The sequence below is a fragment of the Megalops cyprinoides genome, chromosome 1, assembly GCF_013368585.1.
Source record: "Megalops cyprinoides isolate fMegCyp1 chromosome 1, fMegCyp1.pri, whole genome shotgun sequence".
Lineage (NCBI taxonomy): Eukaryota > Metazoa > Chordata > Actinopteri > Elopiformes > Megalopidae > Megalops > Megalops cyprinoides.
Genome location: NC_050583.1, coordinates 16377822 through 16394149, shown reverse-complemented (window position 1 = coordinate 16394149; position 16328 = coordinate 16377822). Strand labels below are relative to the sequence as shown.

Genomic DNA, 16328 nt, shown 5'->3' with positions numbered 1-16328 from the left:
TAATTTGAATGATAGTGTCCTCGTTCGCTTGTGTAAGACGCGTAGCGGTAAAGACGTCAATATAAACCTCAGACAAATTTAAATAAGGTTTTAATTTAGATGGTGTTTGCGACCCGGTTCCTTTTTGTTTTGTGACGGTGATTCAAAACATTGATTGCAAAACAGATTTTAATTATCTACCCCATGGCTACCATTTGCTAATTTCAGTAAATTCGCAAAAAAAAAATTATCGTCACAGAGCAAGATGGAGAAAGTGATATACGCTGCAACTTTGACAATGGCGACCCTCTGTTTGGTAAGTTCTTTCCGCCAGCGTTTGTTGATTTCTGTCGCGACATTGTGAAAACAATTTTGTGATTACGCTTGTGGGTTCACGTGGTAAGTAGTAGCTTACTCTGCCTAATTCAAAACGTCCAGCTCACTATTTAGCTCGCAAACCTTATATACGGATTTTGTATATAGTTAAAATTATATTACACAACTGATATTACAACTGAAGTTTACAGTATTTCATTTCTGTTGACATTTTAGTTATGGTTTATTTTTCATTACATTGTTTTATCTTTAGTAGTCCTTCTGTGTGTCGTCTGCGCTGCTGGTCAGTATATGCTTTTGCATTTTATTAAATGATGGATTTCGCAGGTAGAAAGGGTTCGATTGGAGGAGAATATTCGCGCCGAGTCATGTCAACACTTGCATGAAATATATATAAATAAATTTGTCCCGCCCTAATTTTGGCTGCACGTTTCGATGAGGGTTACAGAGACTTGAAGCTGGTGACCATCTTGGACAGATCAAAGACGTAAACACATTCATGCTTTTGCAGTGACTGTTGAGCAAAGCAAGTCGGTCTGGAATACTTGTTTTGATATGAGTCAACTGAAGTACTTCGTGAGGGCTGTGATCGAACTTGTGCTTACTTGATGGGCGAGTAATTAACAATCCAGTCCAGCTATGTTTTGCATGAGTATTAATCACATCAGGTGTGTGAAGTCAGCATATTTCCCTCTGCATATGGGATATGCTTGGTCTCACTCTTGGGAGCTGAGACGGAGTGAGTTGTTCCGGATGGCAGCCTGTTTGTTTAAATGGTATAATTATTCAGTTGGCAGTGCGGAGAGCTGTACTGCGACTTTGATCACAAGATGTTGAAGGGTGGGGCGCTTCTGCAGAAGGCTTGAAAAGGCGCTCCTCTGTACTGTGATTATACGTAGGCACGGCTTTGCATGGCTTTGCTCCAGCAAACAGTGCTTTTATTTAAACATTACTGCCCGGTCACGTCGTGTTTTACTGCTCCCTGGCCAGGTGGTTATCAATGTGCGTCTGGCAGTTGCTTGCTTTTTTTTTTTTCCTCCTCATTCTGGCAGTCGAACAGACTTCCTCTTGGTCAGTGTAACCTTTGGTCCACAGGCTATATTTTGGTCGTAGACCATTATTTTTTTCCTGTTACCTCATCATTTAGGAAGATTTTAGATGTGTGTGTGTTATACATGGTTTGACATAGAGCCTCATGACTTAAAGAACTAAATTTATTTCTCAGAGAACTCTCTGCCCTGCTGTTTGTTTGTGTGTGTGTGTTTTGTTTTTTTTTTGTTTTTTTTCGGAAATGAAACGAAATATCAGTTCAAGAGGAGCATACTTCTAGCTGCGCAGTGGCTCAAGGACTCTGGGATCAGAAATGGACATGAAATGTGACATACATTCAGAACTGAAAATAGCTGGAGCCGGCTGGCAGGAGCAGTCTGGAACAGTCTGGCACCAGCTTTTTTGATGTCATTGGGACAGAATCTTTTGGTTCCTTATGTAGAAAGGAAGAAGGAAGTTGTGTGATCCCTCAGTGCAGGGCTAGCTATTGGCTCCTGCATGATTTTACTCTTTGCCCTTGCTCTGATACAAAGAGATATGTGATATTCAAGAGGTGATGTGCTCGAAATGTTATGATTTCTGTTCTGTGTTGCCATTTAAAGACCCCCCCATTACATCACATTACATTACATGCATTTAGCAGATGCTCTTATCCAGAGTGACTTCCAGCATAATAGAACACAAGTGTATCCATTCAATTTAAATGAGCAACAGTGTCAGACCAGGCTGACAACACTCCCAGAGCAGTGAGTGTGAGCACAGCACTATTCAAGCCCTACCACAAGTGAGCTTGTGCAGTGACACCACCCTTTCACATCGAGCTTCACAACTCTCGCAACATTGTCCTTCTCCCCGTTCTCGTACGTCTTGCGTTCCTCGTCGCTCTGCCAGAAGCCTGATTTCCGCGTGTCTCCTCCCTCGCACGTGCAGGTGGGTGCCGGCTGCCCAGCCGTGTGCGATTGCCCCGTGGGCCCCCCCGTCTGTCCCCCCGGCGTGAGCGCCGTGCCGGACGGCTGCGGATGCTGCAAGGTGTGCGCCGCCCAGCTGAACCAGGACTGCAGCCCCACGCGGCCCTGCGACCACCACAAGGGCCTGGAGTGCAACTACGGCAACGACGTCACCCGCACGTGGGGCATTTGCAGGGGTGAGTGAGACGGGGTTGGTGGTTGTTGGGGCACATCTCGGTGTGATGAGTGTTTTTGTGCTGGCGGGGTTCTGATGGTACGCACTGGTTTGTGCTCTCTCTATTACTTTACATTACGTTGTCATTTAGCGGGCGCTCTTTTCCAGAGTGACTCACACAGTGCACCTAATAAAATGGCATGAAAAAGTTGTATGAATAGGACACCGCTGACCACACCTGAACAAGTGTCAGTGCCAGATATAGTGCAGAGAACACAACTACAAAGCAATGTATGCAACTTAAGGAGTATAACATTCATATCATCTATATGCTGACACATATAGACATGCAGTAAATCATGACATACCCACTTACATAACACTCTGACATGCACTTTCGCATATATAATTCCACATATAGAGGATCACACTTGAGTAGGGGGGGTGAGGTGTAGCATGAGGAGGTGGGTTTTCAACCTCTCCTACCTGTACATATGCTGTGAAAACTGGGTAGCGAGCAGCTGGTCTATATAAAGAGGAGTGTTTTAGTGTGTGGGGGTTGTTACTGTAGAGGGATGCTTGTACATGGGAAGCTTTTTGGAGGGTTACTGAAATGGAAGGAGACTGTAAATAAGTCCAGGTTCCTCTTCGGGCTAAGAATAGGAACGTCTGCTTAAAACCTGGGGTAGAGTGTCGCTCGCACAACTTCACTTCCACTTCCTTGCTTTTGAAGTCCTGTCCTGACGTGCGTCTCCCTGTCTGAGAACATCTCCCCTGTCCAAGTGTGTTTGCTGGTTGTTAGGGTAGGGCGGGGAAGGAAAGCGCTGGTGTAATCAGAGCAGTCAGCACAATGCCATGAATACATGCCTGACATTGACATCAGGCTCTCATCTGTTCTATTTAAACCGACTCAGGTTCTTTTTCCAACGTGAGGAAGACCATAAACATAAAGCAATGCCTAAAGCATAGATCCAGTCTTTCCACTGATGGGATGGGCAGAACCGCTTTATTAGCTTTGGATGCTAAAGATCTAATGCTGTTCCATGGTTATCAAGCCAGAGGAGCTTTAATGGTGTAGGTAATGAGTAGTTTTGACAAAGCTGAATTGTTATTGTCAGAATCCTAACAAAATTAAACCCATAAATGCAATGCATTCAGAATTTACATTTTTTCAAGAAATTCATTTGTGGTTGTTATTTATGGTGTTTAATCTCACAGCATTCATGGAAACAGTTACACATTTCGGTATGGGCATAATGTTACACATTTTGGTACTGTCAACTAGACAGAGCTCTCACTATGATGATGCATTCACATCTTCTCACACTCCCTGTCGTGCTCCTGCACTATTGCATTTAAACCTCAAGCATCACCATGCGTGACGTGTTAATACACTCACATCTGATGAACCCCCCCCCCCCGCCCCATCCCCTCATCCTCCCACCCTTGTGTCTGTGGAGGCTTTTGTGTGACATCATGACCAATCTGACAACACGGTCCTCTCTCTCTCCACACTGCTGCGCTCTCCAACGTGGTCTCCTTGAATGATGTCCTTGAATCCCAGCGTCTGTGTTTCTGCTCCCATGTTGGGTGGCTCACTCTCCCCTCCTCCCTCGGCTCTCTTCCCGCAGCGAGGCTGGAGGGCCGCACCTGTGAGTACAACGGCCGGATCTACCAGAACGGGGAGAGTTTCCGCGCCGGCTGTAAGCACCAGTGCACCTGCATCGACGGGGCCGTGGGCTGCGCCCCGCTCTGCCCCAGCCAGGTGCCCCTGGCCTCGCCCTCCTGCCCCACCCCGCGCCTCGTCAAAGTGCCGGGGCAGTGCTGTCTCAGCGTGGACTGCAGCAAGGGGGCGCTAGCTCCACGCCCCCCACACCAACGCCCGCACCCACACCCATTCCCCTACCCGTACCCGTACAAGCCAGACAACTCCCTGGACAACGAGCTGCTGGAGGTGGGAAAGAAGTGGAATAAGCAGCGCGGATACAAACATCTGGCAGGTGAGAGCAGCAGCACAACCCGAATGACCTTTTTCTAGATAAGTAAATAAGCCAGTATTTGAGGTGTTCCCTGTAACACCGCCCCAATTTAAAAACCCCTCCCTCATGCTGTCTGTCCTCAGCGTGGAGGCAGGTGCCGGGCCAGTGCGTCATCCAGACCACAAACTGGTCCCAGTGCTCTCGCAGCTGCGGCATGGGCGTGTCGTCCCGCGTCACCAACGACAACGGCCAGTGCAAGCTGGTGAAGGAGACTCGACTGTGCAACATTCGGCCCTGCAGCTCCGTGTCTGTCCCAGTCAAGGTACAGTAGATGCAACTGCGACGTGTGCCTGTGGGCTTATGCAGCCATGTATGCTGTGCTGTTGTTTTGTTGGGAGTTCATTTTGAAGAATGCAGCGCCACATCACATCTGTGAGACTGACAAGGTGGAGACAGTGATGCTTCTTTCTCAACATGACCCAAACTCACCAGTCAATTATTCTGTCTTTTCCCTCCTCCATGACTCGGTAACTAAAACCGTATGAGGCAGAAAGCAGAAGCTTGAAGGCAGTCACACCGATATTAATATCACAGTAGTCATCACCTGCCCCCCTCCCCTCCCTGCCCTCCCACACACACACACACACACACACACACAACAAGCTTTCCATTCTATTTGCGGTGCTGTTGCTGTGTGTGGATGGATTGGTCTTATCGAGCTCTGGGCAGAAAAGCAAGGTGAGGCACAGTCGCCACGAATATCCTCAACCAGAGCTTTTCTGGTCACTCCAGAGGACCGTCTCCAAAACGTGCACGTTCAGAATGCATGCGTGCATATTTAAAGCATGTGGAGCAAAAAAGATGCACAGCGGGGGAGTGCAGTATTAGTATAGAGCGGGAGCTGGGAGGGATGATTATCGCACCACCAAGTGCCTGATGGGAACACGGGAACGTTGATTTACTCGCACTGCCAGGACATTTTTAAATATAGTACCCCACCCCCCACCCTCCCCTCACATTCCTGACAAGCAACTGGCCAAAGCTCTGTGTACTGTCCAGCCAGGCAGGGAGCTGGTGTGTCTATATAAATCTGCCTCTGTTTCTCAGGCTCGGAGCTGCGGTAGCGTGCGGCAGCCTCAGATCCACTAACCTCTCTATCTCTCCATCTGGGCTCGCAGTTAATGGGCCGTACTGTGCATTTTGCCTGTAATAACACCCCTCTGTGTGCCGCAGCACAGTGTTCGGCGTCCAGTCGAGAGCTCTACTCCGCCTTCCTCTCCGGTGCGGGGATAATCCACTTTAATTTCCTGTTGTGAGGCCCATGTTGAGTTTAACACTGCCCAAGGACTGGTAGAGTGGGAACTTGGCTGCTGTGTCATGCCATTATGGCTGCATTTAAATGTTCACCTCCCTGCCAAGTCCCTCTGTGGCCATCCTGTGTGGTTCACAGTGTTTGCCCACTGACCATCAGCCCATCCCCTGTGTCAGTGCAGTTACACTGGCTGTCAGCCCTTCCTGTGTCAGTGCTGTGACACTGACTGTCTGTTATCCCTGTCAGTGCTGCGACGGTGACCCTCCATCCCTTTCCCATGCCAGTACTGAGACAGCGTGTTGTTGTCCTTTAAAAAAAATTGAATGGTGTAATGCACTTGTGTCTCTACCAGCTAGCTTGTGCTTTGTCTGGCCAGCTATTGAAACTGGTCATGCAGCGCTTCTAATACTGTTGACTCCTTGTATGGCTTTCGCTTGTGTTGTACTCTGCCTCACTTGTAAGTCGCTTTGGATAAAAGCGTCTGCCAAATGAATGAGCGTAAACGTAAATGTGTAAATGTGTAAATGTTGTCCCTTCCGTCCGCAGAAAGGGAAGAAGTGCACGCGCACCCACAAGGCCCCGGAGCCCCTGCGCCTGTCCTACTCCGGCTGCCGCAGCGCCCGCCTCTACCAGCCCAACTACTGCGGGGTGTGCGTGGACGGGCGCTGCTGCTCGCCCCGCCGCTCGCGCACCGCCTCCGTGCTCTTCGTGTGCCCCGACGGCGAGCACTTCGAAAAGGCCGTCATGTTCGTGCAGTCCTGCAAGTGCAGCGTCGAGTGCGGCCACCTGAACGAGGTGGCCCTCACCCCGCAGCACTGGCTCTACGGAGACACGCACAAGTTCATCGACTAGCGCGCGCCCGCACCGCCCGGCGCGCGCCTGTAGCACAGAGATAGACCCCCGCCGGAGGAGTATAGCCCTCCATTTTAGAATTCTTTGAAAGCCAAAAGGAAAAAAAAAAACAACATGACAACATTGGCAATGTTTTGCCAGTGCCTTTGATGATTCTGATTGAAAGTACCAAGAAAAACAGATCCAGATTAGACATGGGTACCATTCAACTGATTGGAGGGCCTGTGATCCAGAGAGGCCCATTTTGTGACTAGACACAGAGCATCAACCAGCAAGCTCAAGCAGCCATCCAGTCATTCCAAATTGCTGCAGTGGGGAAAAGGGATGACAGAAGTGCACAGAACTGTTTGGAAGACTTACCTGTGCACCGGTAGTGTAGATGTGGACTCATTGAATGTGTGTACATCTCCATAAATCCTACACCTCCCAAACTGCTGGAAAAGAGCTCATTGCCAATGCAGTCAAAATATTGGGTTAATAGAGAATTTGAGAACCTTCTTCACTTAGACGTTTGCTATGTTTTTTGACTGAAATGGAGGGGAAACTGAGCATATGGGAGAATTTTGGCAAGAAACCCTAAACATACTTTTGATTTTGTTTTATTTATTTGATTTTTTTTTTTCAGCCAGACGTTGACCTGGTCTTTTCAAGTGACTGGATCTTTACAGGTATATTTGATTTGTTTTATATGAGAACCATTCAAAGTGTAAGAGATAAGAAATTCCATTCTGACTCATTTTACTGCACAAAGACCGTAAGGGCTGAAGGGGGCTTATGCCTGAAGAGCAGTGAGAAATTGGCCCAGCTGTAGTATAAGCAAGACACTGTGATTACCTGACGCTCTCTGTCCATACACGGAGTGAAAAAAAAACACCAGACACGTATGCAGCTGGGAGCCTGGTGCATCGAATGAGACATTTGTCAGTTGCTGAGAAACAAGTTTGAATCCCAGAGTTTTCCCACTGGCCGCAGCCAAATTGCAGTGCAAGTGTTGATGGCTGTTCTCTGAGGAATGGGTCAAGAACCCCACAGCTTATTTTTAGTAGTAGTGTGGGGAGGGAAAAAAAGCCACCATCACTTGTAAACATGTAATTTAGTAGTAGTGTTTGAGCCTGTTTTGATTCAGTGTTGCCTGTAATCTAGAAACGGATGCAGATGCACTACTATTGATCCTTTATGCTTATACTGTTGGTTGAATCTTCTCTATTTCTGCTGTTTGGATATATTCCTTGTATATCCTTCCTCTAATCTTTAGGTGGACAAGGGGACAAGGGGGTGGGGGTGGGGGGTGGGGGGTGGCAGCACCAGAGAACTGGCTATTGGCTTCCATAATATAACATTACCAAGAGGGAATCTGGCTTAATATGCGTAGAATGCTGCTGCTACTGAGGAATAACACCTTTCCATTTTGGATTTAGAAAGTTGAGCCTGTTCAGCAACTGCAGCAGAAATCCTGTTCCTTTCACAATGCATATACTGCTCTTGCATTTATTTAATAAAACATATCATTTTAGTTATGCACAATTTGTGTAGATCTGAAAAGTTCAAAATACGCTTTAAAACTTTATTGTTCTGGAGCTGCAAGTAAAAAAATAAATCCTGGCTTCTTTTTGGAGCTTCCTGTCACATCAGACATTTGTAACAAATGTAATTTTATAGTGTTCAGTTAATTTTTTATGTTGTGTATTGTGTATGTTTGTCTACATAGTTGTGTGTACAGTATGGCCATTGCACTAATGTTTATTACATTGTTGATAGGATTCAGACTGAGGTACACAGACTGGTTTCTGTACAATTTGAATAGGCAGCTATACATTATCATGATCTTATCAGCTCAAGAAACATGAAATTCCTTTAATATTTGGAATGCACTAAGAAGACATAGTCCTCAGAGGTTTTTGGGCTGGAGTACGCCTAGATATTGGGTGAAGCAGCACTTTACCTGGGCGTGCTTTAGTGCCAAGATTTTGCTCATGTACTTACATGTTTCTTGCATATTTTTCCAGCAACAGACCAGACGAGTTAAACTGATCGTGTGGACTTCCACAATTATTAAATAGGGCTGTGTGCAAAATAGCACCAATGGTACCAAGATGCCTAATGATGGAACATTTTACAATAAGATATCTTTATCAGCATTCTGTGGTGTAATGCTCAAAGAAACTCCTATCTGAGGACTGGGTGGGCTTGGTGTATTCCATTTCTAGCTAGCACTGGTTTGTACCAGGAAGAAACTACAGTATGCCTGGTGCCAGTCCCTGAACAGGACACAGCAGCTACCCTCCAGAACCAGGACTGGGTGTTGATTTTAAGTGAAGCACTACCTTTGAGTCTGTGCTGTCTGCATTCGTGTATATCAGACTTGTAAATGTGTCAGTACAGTGCTCTACATTGACATGTGTCCTGTAAGGCTGTATGGTCAGTCTGGCCAAGCCTGAGACATTGAGTGCTTGACAAAGTTTACAGTATAAAAAAATCTGTTTTAAAATGCAAGTAGAATTGCATGCAGCACACCTGATGTACAATGATTCTGTTGATTACAATACGCAGCTTTGAAATGTATGCTTTTTAAATGTTGCATTTTATTTTTTATGTCCTTGAATAAAATTTGCTTTTTAGTCTAACTTGTTTGGATTATTTTACTTTTTGAACACTGGACTGCTTAACTTTAGGTTAAATGAATACATACAATAAGTAATGGGTCCGTGCCTTTTCTGTACCCTATTTCAGCCCCGCAAGGAACAATATCATAGCTGGTCCGACACATACATGGGACGTTGATCTGCTCGTCACTCATTTCCAGTAGAGCACGTCAAAGTTTAAATGTAGATGTTCGGAATACTGCAGACATTTGATATGTAGAGGGTGTCCATGGAAGCTTAGCTCAAGTTCATGTTAATTTTAAATGAAGGGGATCATTAATAGAAATGTTTTTATATAGGTGCGTGCTAGTAACTCTCAGATTCTTGCATTCAATCCACTAGGGAGTCATCCGATTATTTAGTGGGAGTACGCCAGCTGCATATAAATAGGGCAGAATCGTACAAGCACTATCTTGGTGCCCTCTGGTGACAATGTGTGGCACTACCCTCCTAAGCACATCACACCTCAAAGTTGAAAAATGCAATACAAGGTAGGGATCGACTGAATGCTGACATTCTTGGTTTAGAAGCAGTGTGCCATTGAGGATGATTTGAATTCCAACTTTGCGAAAAACATTTGAAGGTTTTTCACATCCTTCATGTTTATGTTTGGGCAATTCACAGTGGCACTGCCAATCCCTTTGAATGGCCTTGGCAGCACTTGGCATCAGCCAATATGTTGTGTAACTTTACACTGCCTTGCTGGATCAGCAGGGAACCTCCAACAGCTCTTTCCCTTTTACTACAAGGTACTTAACCCACAATTGTCTCAGTAAACACCTAGGTATGTAAAAGGATAAAATGTAAAAAAAAAAAAAAAAAAAAAAAACCTATGCAAGTCACTCCGGATAAGAGCTTCTGCTGAATGACAATGTAATGAATGTATATACAGGTAACTTTTACACAATATTCGGAATCTAGAGCAGTATTCAAATGCTTTCATGTACATGCTTGCCCCCAGTTTCTAGGCACGGAGTTGACTCACCATCACTGATGCAACAATAAAGACAATACAGTCAGCTGACATTGTATAAAAAGTTTTAATTGCATTAACCAAAATCATCACGATTAAGACAAAATAAAACTGGTCACCCCACCAGAGATACAATAAAATAAAAGTTACACATGGGAACAGTAAGAATATAGGGGCTTTAAAACAAAACATTCAGGCTTGCTTCCCCCTAAAAAGAAAAAAAATACACCAGGAAAGAGGGGTGGGGGAAATCTTCACTGGACTGGATAACTCATCTGGACTGTTCAACTGTGGAGAGAAGAGAAGAGCATCAGGGCACAGGATCTCTCTTATACTTCCATCGCAGAGGTATTCATACAAGATTCTTCAATTCAGTAGCCCTCTGCAGCCAAAATGTTTTACATATTCCTGTTTTTTTCCTAGCATGCAGAAAGTTAAGTTAGCCTAGATGGAATATTGACAGCCAAAACTACTCATGTTGTTCAAAACAAGGGCACTAGCGTAAATGCTTGCTGAGTGATAATACTCAACACTGGTTAATGCTAAACTCAAGCTGCAGAGGCCCGATTGAAAGTTAAAAGTGCTGTTGAGGCTTACTGTAGGTCGAGATGTCTATCTCTTCTGGTAGCTCTGCCACGTTGACCTCGAATCGGTCCTGCACATCATTCAGGGTCTTGGCGTCTGTCTCATCGGACACAAAGGTCACAGCCAGGCCCTTTGTCCCAAACCTGCCTGCACGAGCAACCTGTCGCAAGGTAAGAGGATTACAAGAAACGGCGGCGTGAAATATGCAAAAAACGATGACAAATGAGCCCACATCCTCCATGCTGTTACTCTGATCTCTGCTGCTGTCATGTACATAAATGCGAGCCCTGACGTACTGCTTCAGACTGGCGTTTTGAGAATCGTTTGCCTTACCCTGTGAAGATAGGTGTCGGAGTCCTCGGGCATGTCGTAGTTGAAGACGATGTTGACCCGCTCGATGTCCATCCCGCGGCCAAACAGGTTGGTGGCCACGAGGATCCGCCGCTGGAAGTCCTTGAACTGCTGGTACCGAGACAGCCTGGAGAGAAAGACAATGAAAAGGCAGACTGAGTACAGCTAATTAATGCACACAACAGGGAATTTACATTATACTACATTATTGGCACTGAGCAGACGCCCTTAGTGACTTACGTCAATTACAAGTTTGCACAATACATACAATAAGTAATGGATCATCAAATGGATAATCCATTTATACAGCTATATATTCAGTGAGACAATTGTGGGTTAAGCACCTTGCCCGAGGGTACAGCAGCAGTACCCCCGTGGGGAATCAAACCGGCAACCTTTCCGTTACAAGTCTTGCTCCTTAACCACTATGCTACACTCCTGCCCCAGTTTAGGCATGACTTTGAACGTTTCGCCTGCCCTTTTAACGCATTTAGCACACATGCTCACCTCTCCTCCTGGGCCATGCCCCTGTGGATGGCAATGGCAGGGAAGTTCTGCTCCACCAGCAGCTGGGACAGAGCCACACAGCGCTGCACTGACTTCACAAAGATCACCACCTGTAGACCAATGCACATAACCTTAATGCTGCGCACACACGCGCACACAAAGAGGCATACAAAGACATTACACACTATGGATGGGCCAATATGGTTCCATGTTTTTTTTTTTTTTTAATTCTGCTCAGCACTATCCTCCTCTAGAGCTGGAAGGCAAGTACAAATCCAATCACACAGAGCAGGGATGGACAGCCAGACTGTGCAGGGCCTCTGAGGCAGAGCGATGCACGTACCTGGTTGAACTCCAGGACGTCCAGAAGGTCAAACAGCTTGCGGTTCTTCTCGCTGTCCTTCAGCTTGCAGTAGTACTGCTGCAGGCCGTGGAGAGTCAGCTTGGTCTCATCATCCACAAACACCTCCATCGGCTAAGGGGGGGGGGGGGGGAGCATAGCATTCTGCATTACACTACAGCAGGACATACAAGGAGACATTCAAACACAGGTTCTCTCTCACACACACGCAAACACAAACACACACTAAAAAGATCAGACATATTCACAGCCGTCCCCAGAAATCCACCATCACCAGCACTCCTCCCCCCCCGTACTCACGTCCTGCATGAACTTGCGGCAGACGGGTCGGATCTCCTTGCTGAGAGTGGCGCTGAACATCATGCACTGCTTCTCATGGGGCGTCAGCCGGAAAATGTCCTGCACATCGCGCCTCATGTCTGCAAGAGACCCACCGCATCACTCACTGTCCGGTCGAACAGCTTCAGGTAGCAAGCGCAGAATGACGCCAATCGCACAGCTGCTTAACACTGCAGACAGGTGGGAGGGACAGGCGGGGCCCGGAGGAACTCACCCAGTTGCTCCAGCATCTTGTCACACTCGTCCAGTACGAAATGCTTGACGTTCTTGAGGTTGAGGGTCTTGTTGCGGATGAGGGCGAGGATGCGGCCCGGGGTGCCCACCACGATGTGGGGGCAGTTCTTCTTCAGAACTTCCTCGTCCTTCTTGATGGAGAGGCCGCCGAAGAACACCGCCGCCTTCACCGTCGGCATGTACTTGGAGAAGCGCTCGTACTCCTTGCTGATCTGGAACGCTAGCTCGCGGGTATGGCACATCACCAGCACCGAGACCTGACGGAGAGCGGAACACAGAGCCGTTTAGTCACCCGCCGCTCAAAGGCCATGGGACTTCAAGCCCACATTGAGACACATCAGATGCACACCGGAATGGGTGCACTCTGCCTCAACCCCCACTGGCTCAGCATGTGTTGAGCCTTTTCAACATTTATGCCCTGGAGAAGTGTATGCTCTCGCAATGCATTCCACAGCAAACTAACCACTTGTGCGTCAAAAAAAAAAAAACTAAAAACTTGCACGCAGGTCTACATCAGGTTGGTTTTTGCAGGGCTCGGGCCATTATGCAAAGAAATCAAAGACACAGTGGCTTTAGATGAAATATGAAGCAATGTGGGATTCAGGGATTCGGCACAAGTTACAGCATATTTCCGAGAGTGCTCCAAAACCGCAATGTTATCTAACAGCAGAACAAAAATGTTCAGCTATCCAAAATACCACTGCAATGACTGACTCCGTAGTATTATCTAGAGACATTGTTACCCCTAGCTATGAGATAATGTTCCATGGAAAAGTTAAAATGTCATTACTAGGCTACCAGCCAACAGGTGATTATAAATGTTGACCTTAGCCAGGTATATAATAAAAGTATTCTGAATGTTCAACAATCAATTCTGTGTTATGGCCACACAATTGCAAGCACTGAATACAAGCAGGACAGGAAGTGTGATCTTTAATGAGGGCTGAATTCAGGAAAGGCCTTTCAGAGGATAATTTGCCACATTAATTAGGTAATTCAACAGATGGATACAAGATGGGTGCAAAAAAGGATGAGGATGAAGGAAGGTCTATGAGCAATATACAATCATAATTCTATAATGGTGGACAGCTTTTTTCACCCATCAAATACTTGTAACATTTGATTTTAGACAGGGTTTTCAAGCTCTGCATAAACTACAACTCAAGAAAAATACAAATCTTCAAAAGCTACATATCTTCAAAATGTTGACCCCCATAATTGTTCTAAAACTGAATCTTTATATTTCAAATAATCACATTTTTGTTGAAATTATCGGGAAAGGATTTAGTCATTTGCTCAGCAACAGTCCAAAGACCAACATACACAAGTAACACACAACTTTTCCGAGAACAGAGCTGAAACCATGCTACCATGAGCAAGTACTGGACTCCTCATTTCTCCTGCAACCTCTGCGCAATCTCACACTGAGCACAGTACTTCCCCTGCAGTCAAAGGCTGTGGTTCTCCCAAAAATTTAGTTTGCATGCCACTATGGCCTACTGCTGTTTGGCATGGACCAACAGCAGCATGCTCCTTTTTTCAGCATCCACCTCCCCACTATGTGGTATGAAGTGGGGCAAATTCAGCACACGGTTTCCAAGTGTTGCTCACAGCTTGTGTCCAAGTACACCAGTGGCAATAATGGCAGGGCCACGTAACAAACACTGGTAAATCACCAAGAGAGTGAACCAGTCCAGCCCCATCTCAGTGGAAAAGGGGATCAAGACACTTAAATCCAAACCTGCACGCGGTTGCTCCAAATGATACTTCTGTCTAAAAGAGAAACAGGTAGCAGAGGCACTGACCTGTCCGTCCACAGGCTCGATCTGCTGCAGAGTGGCCAGCACGAATACTGCCGTCTTCCCCATACCAGACTTGGCCTGGCACAGAATGTCCATACCCAGAATGGCCTGTGGGATGCACTCATGCTGGACTGAAATACAGGAAATGGTCAATGAGTACCAGCATGTGAAAAGGACTTCAGGTTGATACTACATCCAACAGTGGACCTGAAAAGGGTCAGGTCATGGCCTACATGCATACACCTGGCATCATGCGGGCACTTGTAAATTCAGCCCTATGTGGACAGAGTTAGCACCCAGACGGAATCTACAACCATCCACTTGAATTTCTTCAGCCACAACAAACCCACTGTACCCACCCCCCCCCCACACCCCTTCTCATTTCCATCTTTTCACTCACCCTCTGATGGATGCTCAAAGCCGCAATCCACAATGGCACGGAGAAGCTCCGGTTTGAGCAGAAAGTCTCTGAAGCCAGAGCTGTGAATGGAGACGTACGACCCCTTCACCTCCTTCTTTCCGGCGGGAACTGCGTTCTCCGGGGCTGCCTGCGGCTCATCGTCCTCCTCGTAGTCCAACAGCTCATTCTCAACGTCATTCTCAGCCATGCTCCTTTGCACAAGAGAATTGGAGACAGGTAGTTATGTCACGGGCGCCCATTCAAGGATTTCCACACCACTTGTTGCTTTCCTGACTAACCATCACGACAAAAGTAAACTACTTAGCTAAGGAGTACGAAAAAAAGCGGCAAACTGACAATCATAACTACCGCTAAACTGAAAGCGTTTGCACACGATTGGTTACGTCACATTTTACCCAGCCTCAACACGCTAACGTTCACTTATTAAAAATTATACTCAATACATAGAGTTCAGCCACAAAGAGCACATGGTAATGTATCATCACGAAAACCATACAATTCGCTAGCTGCTTGAACTAATACTCACTAGGTAAATGCTTGTAGTTTCTGTAACAAGCAAAGTGATTAGCGAGGCGGCCAAGCTATAATAACGTGAAACAGACAATGGCTCAGCCAGCCATCTTCTTCGCAAAATATTCCGAATGACTAAACCTCTAACGGTCATTTACCAACACGAAAAAGTTAAGGAGTTCCAATTCAGGTGAAGTCAGACTGTCGAAGGAGTTTGCAACGTACTTGACAAAGCAGGCCATAACCACACCACGGTCTTTCCTGACTCGTTATGCGGAAGAGGACGAGAGCAGACTACATACTTCTCTTCATTCCACATCAACTACAGTTAAATTACCTGTGCACACAATCAATCATGCAGATGAAAAAAGTGTTTTGACGTTACATGAAAATCTAAAAATGGTGGCTTGGCTTAAACTGTAGTTTTAGTTGGGGCACATGAAGTCGAACACGGCCACAGCGGCTGCCATTAGCCAGCTAGGCTACTACCATTTGTTACACAAACAATAGAATCTATAGCCTTCATTCAAAGTTCGGTTCGGTAATACAAGGTCGAAAATGAAACAATCTTGCAACCATACACACCGTTACACACAAAAATGTACCTTCAATAATTACACGTAAACAGTCAATACACAAAAGTTAAACTCTAAGTAATATTCGAGTAAAAAAATTCTGTTAGCCACGCAACGCAGTTCGCTAGCTAATCGACTACGACTGCCGGTTTTTCCTAGCGACTCATTTCCGAAACCAAATGTATAAACTATCTAGCTAGCTACCTTCCTAGCTACATCTTACCGACAGAACGACGACAGAATCCCCTACTAGCATATTATGTGAAAATCGGAGTAAACTATACGCTTTAAAAACAAAACTTCTCTCACTTTATTAGAAATCAACCTACTCTTACCTTGCGGTTGTGTTACGATTTCGGTACGATATGCGCAGCCCACATGGGTAGGCCGCGAGCATA

The 16328-nt window shown here is 46.1% G+C and overlaps 2 protein-coding genes across 3 annotated transcripts; one reads left to right on the top strand and one right to left on the bottom strand.

Moving 5' to 3' along the window:
• si:ch211-106h11.3 (CCN family member 1) lies at positions 1 to 7885 on the top strand. The gene is made up of 5 exons (XM_036547761.1): positions 1 to 295; positions 2296 to 2509; positions 4119 to 4487; positions 4610 to 4788; positions 6325 to 7885. The coding sequence occupies exons 1-5, from the start codon at positions 245 to 247 to the stop codon at positions 6628 to 6630; spliced, it is 1119 nt and encodes a 372-aa protein (XP_036403654.1). The 5' UTR covers positions 1 to 244; the 3' UTR covers positions 6631 to 7885.
• Positions 7886 to 10296: 2411 nt separating this feature from the next.
• LOC118780549 (ATP-dependent RNA helicase DDX39A) lies at positions 10297 to 16311 on the bottom strand. 2 transcript variants are annotated; one of them, XM_036533115.1, is made up of 10 exons: positions 16266 to 16311; positions 14825 to 15036; positions 14428 to 14555; positions 12603 to 12879; positions 12350 to 12468; positions 12032 to 12163; positions 11689 to 11798; positions 11164 to 11308; positions 10843 to 10990; positions 10297 to 10533 (listed from the first exon to the last, which is right to left on the bottom strand). In XM_036533115.1, exons 2-10 carry the CDS (start codon positions 15030 to 15032, stop codon positions 10517 to 10519), a joined length of 1284 nt encoding a protein of 427 aa, XP_036389008.1. In that variant the 5' UTR covers positions 15033 to 15036; positions 16266 to 16311; the 3' UTR covers positions 10297 to 10516. The 2 variants fall into 2 exon arrangements, with proteins under 2 accessions (XP_036389008.1, XP_036389016.1); XM_036533123.1 differs by lacking the exon at positions 16266 to 16311 and adding an exon at positions 16154 to 16227.
• Positions 16312 to 16328: the final 17 nt, after the last annotated feature.